We start from the raw sequence: 14,581 nt of genomic DNA, 5'->3' as shown, positions 1-14,581 counted from the left end.
GGCAGCCTGGGCCAATCCCTGACCACTCTTGCAGCAGAGAAATTGTTCCTTATCTCCAACCTAACCCTCCCCTGGCACAGTTCCCTCTCCTTCTATCACCTGATACTAGGGAGAAGAGACCAACTCCACCTCACTCAGTTGTAGAGAGCAATGAGGTCTCCCCTCAGCCTCCTCTTCTCCAGACTAACCACCCCCAGCTCCCTCAGCTGCTTCTCCCCAGCCCTCTTCTCCAGATCCTTCCCCAGCTTTGTTGCCCTTCAACAAAGGGATGCAGGCTCTAAAGCAAAGTTCCCAAACTTTTGTCCATGGGTGATCACAAAAGGGACAGCAGAATGGCTGATAGAATAAAATTAACTGCAGTGTAACACTAGAGAGTCTCAAGCAAATCATCTTTGTATGCTGCAGTGACAACTTGCATATCCACAGTGCCTCTTTTGGAACTGCTGTTCTCAGCTGCAATCCAGAGGGAGGCAGCTGACTGGGCTCATGCTGCAGAGCAAATCTCAGAAACTTCCCTGGGTATCAGCAGAAAAGCCCTGAGCCAGCCAGCCTCCAAGGCAGGAAATGCTACCAAGTCCTAGCCCCCAGCCCCATAGCCCCCAGAATTTCCACTCCATGGCACCCATGTCAGAGCATCCCTGACAACCCCACCTAGCAACCCCAGCTCCAGAAGGTCACACTGCAGCTGGCACTCAGCCCACAGCATAAATACTCACAACAGCAGTTCCAGGAGCACCGAAGAAGGCTCTCTGAAGACCTGGTTCTGATCACACAGGGTTAATGAGCCCACAAATGGTTTTACACCTGCATGGGTGTATGGTTTCCAGGGCCAGCTCAGTGGGGTTTACAACTCTCTCAAGCAGCAGAGAAAAAGCTAATAAGCTCTCCAGAGACCAGAGCTGAGGCCATGCAGGTCACCTGGAGATCTCAACACCATGCAACTAGAGCCAGAAGTGCTGGGGGCAGCAAAGCATAAAGACACCATTAGGTCTCCTACAGTCAGCTCTGGCTCAGGCAGATCTCAGCTGGGTCCCATTCAACACCATTACTACTCCTCGGGTTCCTAAGCAGTGCAATTCCTCAGCTGGGTGTGCAGCACCCACAGCAGCACAGCCTCAGGCACACCCTCAGTCGCTGCATCACCAAGAGAAAGAGTTAAGAGTTGGTTCCTACAGCCCAGAGAGTGAGCAGCAGCCCTGGCTGAAGGGATGCCCACCTTTAGTTGCAAAAGGAGCAACTCAGAACATTAAACCCCCCCCCCAGCTCCCGACTGACCTCCTTGGATGAAGACATGGTGAACTGAACTGAAAGCTGAAGACCTTGCTTCGTGCCACTTCCCCCTCCCTTAATCTTGCACCCCTCACCAGCTACCTTATGCCACAACTGCAGATCACAGCCTCCCATGTCCCACTGAGTCACTGCCACAGCACAACAGAAAGTCAGTAACAAACTGGGCTGGTTTCTGGCAGTGACCTCAAGAGCTCCCCAGAGGACATAATTAATTCAGAGCATCATAGAATCGTTTCAGCTGGGAAAGCCTTCCAAGGCCACAGAGTCCAACCATCAACCCAGCACTAAACCATGGCCCCAAGTGCCATCCCCCTGGGTTCTACCCCTCTGACCCTTCTTGTTCTCCATGGCAGTGGGAAAACTGTCCCAGCCCCAGGCTGCAGAGCCTGCTCCTCAACCCTTGCCACTTCAGGGAGTGCTGCAGTGCAGGCAGCTTCTACTTGACCACACACTGCTGGGGTCTGCCAAGCCTTTCTTTGCCCTCACATTCATTGCTATAAACACATCTCAGGAATTTTCATCAGGCATTCTCTCACCAGGGCAGGGGTTCCAATAGCATCCAGGGCAGGTACTTACTGTTAAAAAATTCCTCATAGTCAGTTTTCTCCACACAGCAGGTGTACATGCGCAGAGCTGCCACCTTGATCTTCTACAGAGAAAGAGAAGAGAGCTGGTAAAGCACCCAGCAGGACAGCAAGGGCTGCTCCAGGGCACCTCCTTCTCTACAGCTCCCTGAAAGCAGGTTGCAGTGACGTGGGGCTTGGGCTCTTCTCCCAGGTGATAGAAGGAAAAGGAAATGTGTGTGAGGTGTCCCTGCCCACGGCAGGGGGGTTGGAACTGGATGATCCTTGTGGTCCCTTCCAACCCTGACTGATTCTATGACTCTATGAAATGGTCTGAAATTGTTCCAGGGGAGGGTTAGGTTGGAGATTGGGGAAAATTTCTTTCACAGCATCAGCCAGGTTGGAAAAGACCTCAGAGATCATCAAGGCCAACCTATTACCCAATACCTAACACCTCCTGACAACTAAACCCTGGCTCCAAGGGACACATCCAAGCTTGTTTTGAACACCTCCAGGGATGGCGACTCCACCACCTCCCTGGGCAGCACATCCCATGGCCAATTAGTCTTTCTGGGAAGAACTTTCTCCTCACCTCCAGCCTAAACTTCCCCTGGCACAGCTTGAGACTGTGTCCTCTTGTTCTGGTGCTGCTTACCTGGGAGCAGAGCCCAACCCCCACCTGGCTACAACCTCCCTTCAGGTAGTTGTAGAGAGCAATGAGGTCTCCCCTGAGCCTCCTCTTCTCCAGGCTGAACACCCCCAGCTCCCTCAGCCTCTCCTCACAGGGCTGTGCTTCAAGAGTGGTCAGGGATTGGAAGAGGCTGCCCAGGGAGGTTAGGAAGGAGGTTAGGTAAGGAACAAGGCAGATGTTTTGTTGCTATAGTCTGTGATGCACCCTTTGGTGTTTTAAGGACACTGTGGTGTTGGGGTCTGTGTTTGTGCTTCCTAAAACCACACCTGGAAAAGGCTGACTTCATCTTCCTCTGATTGTGTTCTGCACTGGACATTCAGTACATTTTGGAGGCAGCTAAGGGGAGACCTCAGTGCTCTCTGCAACTCCCTGAAAGGAGGTTGAAGCCAGGTGGGGTGGGGTTGGTCTCTTCTGCCTAGTGTCAGGTGATAGAAGAAGAGGAAATGGCCTGAAATTGTGCCAGGGGAGGGTTAGGTTGGAGAGGAGGAAAAATTTCTTCAATGCAAGAGTGGTCAGGGATAGGAACAGGCTGCCCAGGGAGGTGGTGGAGTCCCCATCCCTGGAGGTGTTGAAGAAATGTGTGGACAAGGGCTCCAAGGATGCTGAAGGGACTGGAGCACTGCCTGGGGAGGAGAGGCTGAGAGCCCTGGGGGTGTTCAGTCTGGAGAGGAGAAGGCTGAGAGGGATCTGATCAATGTCTATCAACAGCTGAGGGCTGGGGGTCAGGAAGGGACAGGGACAGGGACAGGCTCTGCTCAGCTGCACCCTGGGATAGGACCAGGGGCAGTGGATGGAAACTGCAGCACAGGAGGTTCCAGCTCAACATGAGGAGGAACTTCTGCACTGTGAGGGTCCCAGAGCCCTGGAGCAGGCTGCCCAGAGAGGTTGTGGAGTCTCCTTCTGTGGAGCCTTTGCAGCCCTGTCTGGATGTGTTCCTGTGTGACCTGTGCTGGATTCTGTGCTCCTGCTCTGGCAGGGGGTTGGACTGGAAGAGCTCCAGAGGTCCCTTCCAAGCCCTAACATCTTGTGAGCTTGAGTGATGGCACTTGGGGCCATGGTTTAGTGGTCATGGTGCTGTTGGGTTGATGGTTGGACTGGATGATCTTTGAGGGCTTTTCCAACCCAAACCATTCCATGGTGTTATGATTTTCTGAAAAGATTTGAGAATCATAACCACTTGACATTTCAGGAGCAGATTAAACTCTTTGATCTCCCAGGAATCACACAGGTATCATCAGTCTTGCCTTGAGGCAAGAAAAGATATTAAGTAGCCTCTTGAATACCCTTCCAAATGTGGTTTAATATCATATAGAAAAAGCTATCAAATGGCTTTCCTTACAGAGACTCCAAAGATGTCAACTCACAAGTCCTGGTGTCCTCCACTGCCTTGAACTGATTTGAACCACACGAAGTGTTTGTATAATTGAAGTTTTTGATACTGAAGAATCACAGAACCATACAATCATGGAGAAGCCCTCTAAGCTCATCCAGTCCAACATCAACCCAATCCTACCACAGCCACTGAACCATGGCACCCCAGGATGCCCGTGGCCTTCTTGACCACCAGAGCACATTGCTGGCTCATGGTCATCCTCCCATCCACCAGGACCCCCCGGGCCTTTTCCCCTTCACTGCTCTCCATCAGGTCTGTCCCCAACCCATCCTGCTCCATGGGGTTGTTCTTTCCCAGGTGCAAGACTCTCCCCTTGCCCTTGTTGAACTGCATTCAATTTCTCCCTGCCCAACTCTCAGCCTAAGTCTGGCTGAATGGCAGCAGAGGAGGTGGCAGCCACTCCACCCAGTTTGGTGCCATCAGCAAACTTGCTGACAGTGCCCTCTGTGCCCTCATCCAGGTGGCTGATGAACAGCTCTGGTCCCAGTACTGACCCCTGAGGGACCCCACTAGATGATACACTCAAGGTGTTTCTGGTGCACTGCAAGGCCAGGGAGAAAATCAGAAGTGTCCAAGCCTCAGAGTGTACCTCATGTCATTCAGCAGCTGAGATTAGAAGGGCTGTGATTGGTAGGTTGAGAGAGGTTCTCCTCCCCCTCTACTCTGCCCTGCTGAGGCCACATCTGGAATATTGTGTCCAGTTCTGGGCCCCTCAGGTCAAGAAGGACCTCAGGAAACTGCTTGAGAGAGAGTCCAGCACAGAGCCATAAAAATGATGAAGGCAGTGGAACATCTTCCTCATGAGGAGAGCCTGAGGGAGCTGAGGGCTCTGTAGCTTGGAGAGGAGGAGCCTGAGGGTGACCTCATTGCTGGGGATAAAGATGTGCAGGGGGAGTGCCCAGAGGCTGGAGCCAGGCTCTGCTGGGGGATGCCCAAGGACAGCACAAGGAGCAGTGGTGGAAGCTGAGGAAGAGGAAGTTCCATGGAAACAGAAGGAAGAATTATTTCCCTGTGAGGGTGACAGAGCCCTGGAACAGGCTGCCCAGGGGGGTTGTGGAGTCTCCCTCTCTGGAGATGAAATTCAAGACCTGCCTGGATGTGTTCCTGTGTGACCTGCTCCAGGTGACCCTGCTCTGGCAGGGGGTTGGACTGGGTGAGCTTTGGAGGTCCCTTCCAGCCCCTCACACTCTGTGATTTTGTGATCTAGAAGAAAGCCTAAGCTAAGGATGTGCCTCAGCTTTGAAGAGCACAGTGACTGACAGCAAAGGTGTTAAAGAGAAGAGCTCTCAGCCATTCCTGATTACTAACATCAAGGGGAGACAAATGAACCACTCTGTAAACTCCAGAGCCCACTCCCCTGAGCCAGGAAGCAGCACTGAATTTGGGTTGGCTTGGGGTGGGGGGAGGGGGGTGTTCTATTTTTTATGGCACTTCAAATCACCAAAGTTTTTATTTGTGTCTCCTCCAGCCAAAGGGAAAAATAAGAAAGTTGCCACTGATCTCCTGCTGTGCAAACACAGGGGCCATTATTTTTCTTACTCAATAATCTTAGGCTTTTGTCAAGAAATGAATTCTTAAGTCTAAACTTCTTGCAGTAAAATAATTTACACTGCTTGCTGGAGTTCTGAAGGGTTCATTTCTAAAGGAAATGCTGCCTGGGAGCAGACATCTCCTCAGTGAAAGCCACTGCCCCAGACCAGGCATTAGTGGACGTTAAAAACACATTGTACAGAACAGTCCCTGCAATCCAGCCCTTAAATCAGGCAACCAGCACAGGAGAAAGTGGTGAAATTTAATCCTGGAAGTTTCAGGGTGTAGAAGAGGTATGGGGGAAGGGAGGAGAAACTAGAAAGAAGCAGAGAAATATTAAGAAACTTCCCTAAGATCTCAGAGAGAGCACTGGCAAGGCCAAAACTGAACTCAGGTCTCTTGGGGCCTCACTACAAAAGAACTCTCTCCAAACCCAAGCTCCCCAGCCAAAAGCAGGCAGTAAAGAGCAGCAATTAAGGAGAAATCTGAATCAGCACTTACAAGAATCTCTGTTACCACACTGTACACAAGCATGTGGGACACAAACTACTCCCTCAGGAGGTTTGGCATTGTCTGATCTAAAGCAACTGATCTGACCCAGAATACTTCAGCACCCAGCTCCCTATTTTCTTCCTGAGAAGAAGCAATCAGCAATAGCTTCACACCTGTCTCAGAGGAGGTCCACTCTACCTTGCAGATACTCAAAGCATCTTAAAAGGCTTTAATTCCTGCACAGCTGGGTTCAGTCTTTCCTCCTTCAAGCTGCCTCTATACTGTGCCCTACTTGAGAGCAAAGAAATGATTCCATTTCACCTCTTGTCTTTTTTTCTTCTGCAGAAAAACTGGAGAGCCTCTTCCAGAACTGCTCTCATTTAGTCAGTGCTAACAACTGCTTTATGCAAGGACTGCTTCAAAAAGGAAGAGCTCTTTGTGACTCTGCCCTAGCCAGCTCTGAATGAGCAGTGCCTCAGAAAGCAATCACAACTCTCCCTACTCTCTGTTTGGGAGACAAAGACAGAGTGCTGAAGGAGCTTCAGAGAAGGGCCTGTACCTAGCAGGGTCCCTCAGGGGTCAGTGCTGGGGCCAGGACTATTCAATATATTCATCAATGACTTGGATGAGGGCACAGAGAGCACTGCCAGCAAGTTTGCTGATGGCACCAAACTGAGAGGAGTGGCTGCCACCTCCTGTGCTGCCCTTCAGCCAGACCTGGACAGGCTGGAGAGGTGGGCAGGGAGAGATCTAAGGAAATCCAACAAGGACAAGAGTAGAGTCCTGCATCTGGGAAAGAACAACCCCATGGACCAGAATAGCTTGGGGACTGACCTGTTGGAGAGCAGTGCAGGAGAGGGACCTGGGGATACTGATGGACAGAAGGATGCCCATGAGCCAGCAATGTGCCCTTGTGGACAAGGACAAGGGTATCCTGGGGTGGTGAGTAGGTCAGAGAGGTTCTCCTGCCTCTCTACTCTGCCCTGCTGAGGCCACATCTGGAATATTGTGTCCAGTTCTGGGTTCCTCAGGTCAAGAAGGACCTCAGGGAACTGCTTGAGAGAGTCCAGCCCAGAGCTGCTGCAGGCAGTGGAACATCTCCTGTGAGGCCAGGCTGAGGGAGCTGGGGCTTGGAGCTGGGAGCAGAGGAGCCTGAGGGCTGCCCTCAGTGCTGGGGATAAAGCTGTGCAGGGCTGGAGCCAGGCTCTGCTCAGGGATGGCCAAGGACAGCACAAGGGGCACTGGGGGCAAGCTGGAGCAGAGGAGGTGCCAGGGGAACAGAAGGGAAAACTTTGTCCCTGTGAGGGTGCTGGAGCCTGGAGCAGGCTGCCCAGAGAGGTTGTGGAGTCTCCTGCTCTGGAGACTTTCCAAACCTGCCTGGATGTGTTCTGTGTGCCCTGCCCTGGGGGACCCTGCTCTGGCAGGGGGGTTGGGCTGGGTGATCTCTGGAGGTCCTTTCCAACCCCTAACATTCTGTGATTCTGTACAAAATCTAAACATGGAAGAGCCTTAATGACAGAAAGAAGTTAGGCCAAGTCTCCTCTGTTCCTAAGATACTACTGAATACAAGAGCTCATCAAAGCCCCAGTGGAAGGCAGAATGTGAGCACACACTCCATGGAAAGAATAATCACCTTTAGAATAAGCAACTTTTTTTTAAAATACAAAAGGAAAAGGCATCAACTGCAACCAAGTGCACTCTCTTCTCCAAGGGCCAGTGGAACTCCTTGATATTGAATGCTGAGGATGCTGTAAACTTACAGGAGTTTACTGAGCAACTGGGCAAATTTAGAGAACTCCATCAACAGAGACTCCAAAAGAAAGCCTGGTTGCATGCAGGGAGTCCTGAAAGAGTCAGCCACTGCAGGAGCACAAGAGGAGGAGCACAAAGAGGTCTTCCTGTCACTAAACTCTTTCCAGATAACTGCAGTTGCCATTATTAAAGACAAGATGATGCCTGGGTGGGTGTCAGTAAGGCTGCTCCTGGTGCATGAATGTGGGAAACCACAGAATGGCTCAGGCTGGAAGGGACCTCAGAGCTCATCTACTCCAACCCCTTGCCATGGGCAGGGACACCTCTCAACCAGACTTGGCTGCTCAAGGCCTCATCCAGCCTGGCCTTGAACACCCCCAGGGAGTGTTCAGCCTCAGCCTCCCTGGGCAGCCTGTGCCAGAGTCTCTCCACCCTCCTACTGAGGAACTTCTTCCTCAGCTCCAGTCTAATCCTGCTCTGCCTCAGCTTCAAACCATTCCCCCTTACCCTCTCCCTAGACCCCCTCAGGAAAAGTCTCTCTGCAGCCTTCCTGCAGGATCCCTTCAGGTCCTGGCAGGCAGCTCTGTGGTCCCCCTGGGGTCTTCTCTTCCCCAGGCTGCACACCCCCAGCTCCCTCAGCCTGTGCTCACAGCAGAGCTGCTCCAGTCCTTGGATCATCTCTGTGGCCTCCCCTGGCCTCACTCCACAGCTCTGTGTCCTTCTCCTGCTGGGGACACCAGAACTGGAGGCAGGATCTGAGGTGGGGTCTCACACCTGACTAAATTCAAGCAGGCTTAAGGCTCTACAAACCAAACACATTACTCCTCCTTATGCCAATTGTGGCAATACACAGATCAAGGGAGGCTGAAGCTGGATTATTATTCCTTACATCACAAAGCAGGAATGCAGATGGGTAATAAACAGAAGTGTTCCACTGAGCACTCATTCTGTCATAAGGAAGAAAAGGTGTGGGGTTTTTATTTGCATTTTAGAACTCTGAAAGTATCAAATAACCAAAAGAAAGATGAAATGAATGCTTTACCCATCTGCTGTACTTGAGGGGTCCTGTGAAACCCATGGCTTCTATTATCCTGGTGAAAGCTCCCACTTTCTCTTCTGATGGCTGCAAGGAATCCTTTGCAGAAAGATGCTGTGAAATGGAAATGTCACATCTGTCACTCCCAGCAATTCAGTGCCAAACCACTTTCATCAGAAAAGCTACAACTTTCAACAGAGGATTTTAGGAGGTTGGTTTGCAGCAAAACAAATACACATTTAGGTCTTCCCTGCAAAATCTGACACTATCCTGTCCCAGGACACCACTGAACAGAGCCTGGCCCCTTCTGCTTGACACCACCCTGCAGGTATTTGTCACCATTGATCAGATCTCCTCTCAGGCTGCTCTCCTCCATTCTAACCAGCCCCAGGGCTCTCAGCCTTTCCTCATCAGATGTTCCAGTCCCTTCATCCTCACAGCCTCCATTGGTCACTCTCCAGCATATCCCTGCCCCTCTTGAACTGAGGAGCCCAGAGCAGTACTCCAGCTGTGGTCTCATCAGGGCAGAGGGGGGGAGAACATCCCTTGACCTGCTGGCCAAATTCAGTCCCTCATGAATTGCAGTGTCTGCAAACATGAGGCAAAGTGTTCTCTTCCAGGTGAGCTACACAACTCAGACACAGCTGGGCTGCTAAGAAATCTTTGTGATGGTCTGTCTGTAAGCATCCTGTCAGCAGGAACCACCCATCAGTAAACACCAACTGTACTTCAGCAAGTAACTCCTAATGAACAAAGCACACAGCATAAACATTTTGTCTCTTAGAAAATCAGATTAATCACAATCATAGAAGCCTAGAATGGGTTGGGTTGGAAGGGGCCATAAAAATCATCCAGTTCCACCCCCCTGCCATGGGCAGGGACACCTCCCACCAGCACAGCTTGCTCAAGGCCTCATCCAGCCTGGCCCTGAACACCTCCAGGGAGGTGGCAGCTACAGCCTCCCTGGGCAACCTGTGCCAGTCTCTCCCCAGCCTCACTCTGAAGAATTTCTTCCTCATCTCACTGAATCACAGCATCAACCAGGTTGGAAAAGACCTCAGAGAATATCAAGTCCAACCTAGCCCCTAACACCACCTGACAACTAAACCATGGCTCCAAGTGCTACATCCAATCTTTTTTTGAACACCTCCAAGGACAGTGACTCCACCACCTCCCTGGGCAGCACATTCTCCAGCTCAAAGCCATTCTCCCTCATCCTGCCACTCCCAGCCCTTCTCACAAGTCCCTCCCCAGCTCTCCTGGAGCCCTTCAGGTACTGGAAGGCTGCTCTGAGGTCTCCCTGGAGCCTTCTCTTTTCCAGGCTCAACAGCCCCAACTCTCCCAGCCTGGCCCCAGGGGAGGTTCTCCAGCTTTTTATCCCATCTAACCAAAATGTTATGCAGATGGATCTCTGCATATGCTTAAGGAATACAGCTGAGAGCCTTTAGAATCTGAGAAATTTCCCTGATCAACAAAATGGCAAATTTTCAATGGTAAATGTTGACTTTTACCCTAAACACCTCCTCCTAAGACTTGAACATTTTCTTAGTAGGGAAGCAACTCAGCAACATCAGGAGTGCCACACACGGCCAGAACAAACACTTAGAGCAGGACACCATCTCCAGTAAGGACCAGCAGCAGATATTAACAGGACACAAAACCAAACACACATGGCCCACACCCTGCAGCTTCCTGAACTGCACCTGGCCAGCTTTTGAGAGTCATTCCTGCACCAGAAAATGTATCCTTGTATTCATGGTTGGCAGCTACAAGTGGATGCACCTTCAGCACTCCAATCTTTAACCTCCCTAGCACACAGTTTCAGTGTTTAGCAGAATTAAATCTCTCATTTCACATTACTGCCAAGCTAGAGACTCAGGAAACACTTTGCCACTTCTGATACGTATGGGCAGCTGCTATGTTTCCCTTTTTGTAAGCAGGGAACGTCTGCTCCTCACTCCATTAACCTCCTTAATTCAGTTTCTTTTCCTCATTGGAAGGAAGCCCTCAGGCTTACCATTAATGTCTTCAGTGATCTGGATACTGGGATAAAGAGCACCTTAATGAAGTGTGCAGGTGACACCAAAATGAGTGGGGAAGCTGACACACCAGAAGGCAGAAGCCACCCTTCAGGAAGGCTTGAATGAGTGAGCCAGCAAGAGCCTCATGAGTCCCATGGGGACAAATGTAAGGGCTTGCATCTGGGAACACATAACCCAGGAGTGCAGCTCAGCCTGGGAGCCACCTGGCTGGAGAGCAGCCCTGTGGGGCTCTTGGTGCTCAACATGAGTGAACACTGTGCTGCAGTGGCAAAGGAAGCCAGCAGGATGCTGGGTTGCATTAATAAGGGCAGCACCAGCAGAGGTAAAGAAGTTATCAGAACACTCCACCCAGTGCTGGTCAGCCCACACCTGGAGCACTGAGAACAGTTTTGGGCTCCACTGTACCAAAAGTTGTGGACAGGCTGGAAAGTGTCCAGAAAAAGGCCATGAGAGTGATCAGAGCACTGGCAGCCCTCTGCCATGTGAGGAAGGGCTGAGAGCTGAGGTTGTTCAGCCTGCAGAAGAGAAGGCTCAGGGCAGACCTCATCACCATGGAGCAGGACATAAAGGGAGGCTGCCAGGAGGAGGAAGACTCCCTTTTGACAAGGAGTGCCATGGACAAGACAAGAGGTGATGGGGACAAGTTACTGCTGGGGACATTCCCATGGCACTCCAGGAGAAAAGGCTTCCCCCTGAGCACAGTCAGACACTGGAATCATCTCCCAAGGCAAGCAGTGGAGTGCCCTGCACTGGGCAGTGTGAAGGCTCAGCTGGGCAGGGTGCTGAGCAGCTCAGTTCAGCTCTGCTGTCACCTAGAGAGGTTGGAGCAGGTGATCCTTGGGGTCCCTTCCCACCTGGCATTCCAGGACTGGAACTTCCACCCTAGAGAACCCAACTGTAGCTGCACCTCCCTTTTCTGACTTCCTTGTTTGACTTCATTTTCTGGAAAGGAACAGAGCTCTTCTGAAATTCTTGGGGTCCTTGTTTCCACTCCACTAAAACATTTCATACAGAATCCAATCACCTCCTGTGAGCTCTGACAAACGTTCTGTAGCTGTGCAATTGTTAGCACAATAAAAACATCACACTTCTGACCTTGTTTGTACTGTGAAAGGATCTGTTTGGCTGTGCAATGGCTCCATTGGCTTCAATCAATCCACCACAGGGTTTAGATGGTTGGAACTTGCTGGCCTTGTGTCTCTAGTAAAAATGAGAGAAGGCAAAATTGCATGACCATTGACTGGTGAAGGCTTCACTTTTCCCCAGTCACCCTTAGTTTGCTTCCAAGTCAATTCCAGTCCAGTCTAATCCTGAAAAGATCACATTTGGTATCACCCTGATGGTTACAAACAACATCTGACATGGACACTAGCATTACAGAATCACAGAATCAGCCAGGTTGGAAAAGACCTCAGAGATCATCAAGGCCAACCTATTACCCAACACCTCCTGACAACTAAGCCATGGCTCCAAGTGCCACATCCAAGCTTGTTTTGAACACCTCCAGGGATGGTGACTCCACCACCTCCCTGGGCAGCACATCCCATGGCCAATCTCTCTGTCTGGGAAGAACTTTCTCCTCACCTCCAGCCTAAACTTCCCCTGGAGCAGCTTGAAACTGTGTCCTCTTGTTCTGTCATTGAGTGCCTGGGAGAAGAGCCCAACCCCCACCTGGCTACAACCTCCCTTCAGGGAGTTGTAGACAGCAATGAGGTCTGCCCTGAGCCTCCTCTTCTCCAGGCTGAACACCCCCAGCTCCCTCAGCCTCTCCTCACAGGGCTGTGCTCCAGACCCCTCCCCAGCCTTGTTGCCCTTCTCTGGACATGTTCAGATATCTCAATGTCCTTCTTAAAAGGAGGAGCCCAGAACTGGGCACCCTCAGCAAGTCTGCCAACACCACCAAGCTGTGTGGGGCAGCTGACATGCTGGAGGGAAGGGACTTTGAAAGGCTGAAGAGCTGGGCCCAAGCCAACCTCATGAGGTTCAAAAAGACCAAGGGCAAGGTCCTGCAGCTGGGTCAGGGCAATCCCAAGCACTGATGTAGGCTGGGCAGGGACTAGCTTGAGAGCAGCCCTGAAGAAAAGGACTTGGTGGTGCTGGTGGATGATGCTGTGCTGTGCTGGGCAAACATGTCCTCAGTGCCAGCAAATCCAGGTGGGGATGTGCTAGAAAGCAAAGTGCTGGGAATGCCATGCAAGTGGGACTGGCTTGTAAGAGCTGCTTTGGAAGAAGGCCCCCTACACCTGGACTTAAACCTACTTCATTTGGACTCACACAAAGACTACACAACTGGAATTGAGACAACTGTGAGAATAAAGAGGTGGGAGCCCACCCTGTGAGCAGCAGGAAGCTTCTAAATTGCCCTGGTACTTCAACAATATAGACAGTGAAGAGAATCAGAGAATTGTCAGGGTTGGAAGGGAGCTCAAGGATCATCCACTTCCAACCCCCCTGCCATGGGCAGGGACACCTCACACCACAGCAGGTTGCTCATAGCCACATCCAGCCTGGCTGCAAAAACCTCCAGGGATGAGGCTTCCACCACCTCCCTGGGCAACCTCTGCCAGGCTCTCACCACCCTCATGGGGAACAACTTCTTCCTAACATCCAATCTGAACCTCCCCATTTCTACTTTTGCTCCATTCCCCCCAGTCCTATCACTCCCTGACACCCTCAAAAGTCCCTCCCCAGCTTTCTTGGAGCCCCCTTCAGATCCTGGAAGGCCACAAGAAGGTCTCCTGGGAGCCTTCTCCTCTCCAGACTGCACAACCCCAACTCTCTCAGGCTGTCTCCAGAGCAGAGCAGCTCCAGCCCTCTGCTCCAGAACTGGACACAGAGCTCCAGCTGGGGTGTTTTGGAAGCCTCTTTATTTAAAAGCCAGGACTTTTCCTTAATAATTGATGCCATTTTTCATACACTTGAACACACTCTTGATATCCTACCTGGAAGACACCATACAGCATCCTTCTACACTGGCCTTGGACTGTGGCTGCCTGTAATAATCCAGTGCATGCTGTTATCCATTGAGTTACTCCAGTCTGGCAGATCTGGAACAGAAAAGACCAGCAATGAAGAAAAGGATCCAAATACTCTGAAACACTTGAAGCATTCTGCTTCCTCAAGTTTTAGTCATTTCTACAGCAATCCCCCCGATTAAACTCCCAACTTGTGCTTGACAGAAGGATAAATCCTGACTTTAAAAAAATAACCTGCTCGAGTTTGATGGCAGAAAGGAAATGATCAGAAGGAAATGGTGAGCTGTCTACAGCGTGAAACTACACCACCACCACGTTTAGACCTGTACAATAAATTCAAATGCTTAAGAAGCATTCAACTGACTGAGAGATCTCTACAAAGCCCTCACCTGACTCCCAGCTTTTATGCATCTTTGCCTTACTTTCCTCAGACTCAGATGAGAGTTTTAGTATTTCAGAAGCATATATGGTTCCAAGAAACCTCAAAGGTCATTAGGGGTTGGAAGGGACCTCTGGAGATCTTCCAGTCCAACCCCCTGCCAGAGCAGGAGCACAGAATCCAGCACAGGTCACACAAGAACACATCCAGACAGGGCTGCAAAGGCTCCACAGAAGGAGACTCCACAACCTCTCTGGGCAGCCTGCTCCAGGGCTCTGGCACCCTCACAGTGCAGAAGTTCCTCCTCATGTTGAGCTGGAACCTCCTGTGCTGCAGTTTCCATCCACTACCTCTGGTCCTATCCCAGGGTGCAGCTGAGCAGAGCCTGTCCCTGTCCCTTCCTTCCTGACCCCCAGCCCTCAGCTATTGATAGACATT

General features: G+C 51.1%; 1 protein-coding gene across 1 annotated transcript in view; it reads right to left on the bottom strand.

Annotated features, from left to right (window-relative positions):
- LOC128975200 (ubiquinol-cytochrome-c reductase complex assembly factor 1) overlaps positions 1-14,581 on the bottom strand; it is a 59,090-nt gene that overhangs the window by 41,088 nt on the left and 3,421 nt on the right. The window contains exons 2-5 of the mRNA XM_054392008.1: positions 13,732-13,836; positions 11,885-11,989; positions 8,754-8,861; positions 1,867-1,939 (exon numbers count right to left, since the gene is read on the bottom strand). Coding sequence (XP_054247983.1) covers positions 1,867-1,939; positions 8,754-8,861; positions 11,885-11,989; positions 13,732-13,836 — 391 coding nt within the window. The remainder of the gene's footprint in view (positions 1-1,866; positions 1,940-8,753; positions 8,862-11,884; positions 11,990-13,731; positions 13,837-14,581) is intronic.

The sequence above is a fragment of the Indicator indicator genome, chromosome 24 (genome assembly GCF_027791375.1).
Source record: "Indicator indicator isolate 239-I01 chromosome 24, UM_Iind_1.1, whole genome shotgun sequence".
Taxonomy (NCBI): Eukaryota; Metazoa; Chordata; class Aves; order Piciformes; family Indicatoridae; genus Indicator; species Indicator indicator.
The sequence above is the reverse complement of the archived record's forward strand: the minus strand, read 5'-3'. Positions and strand labels throughout refer to the sequence as shown.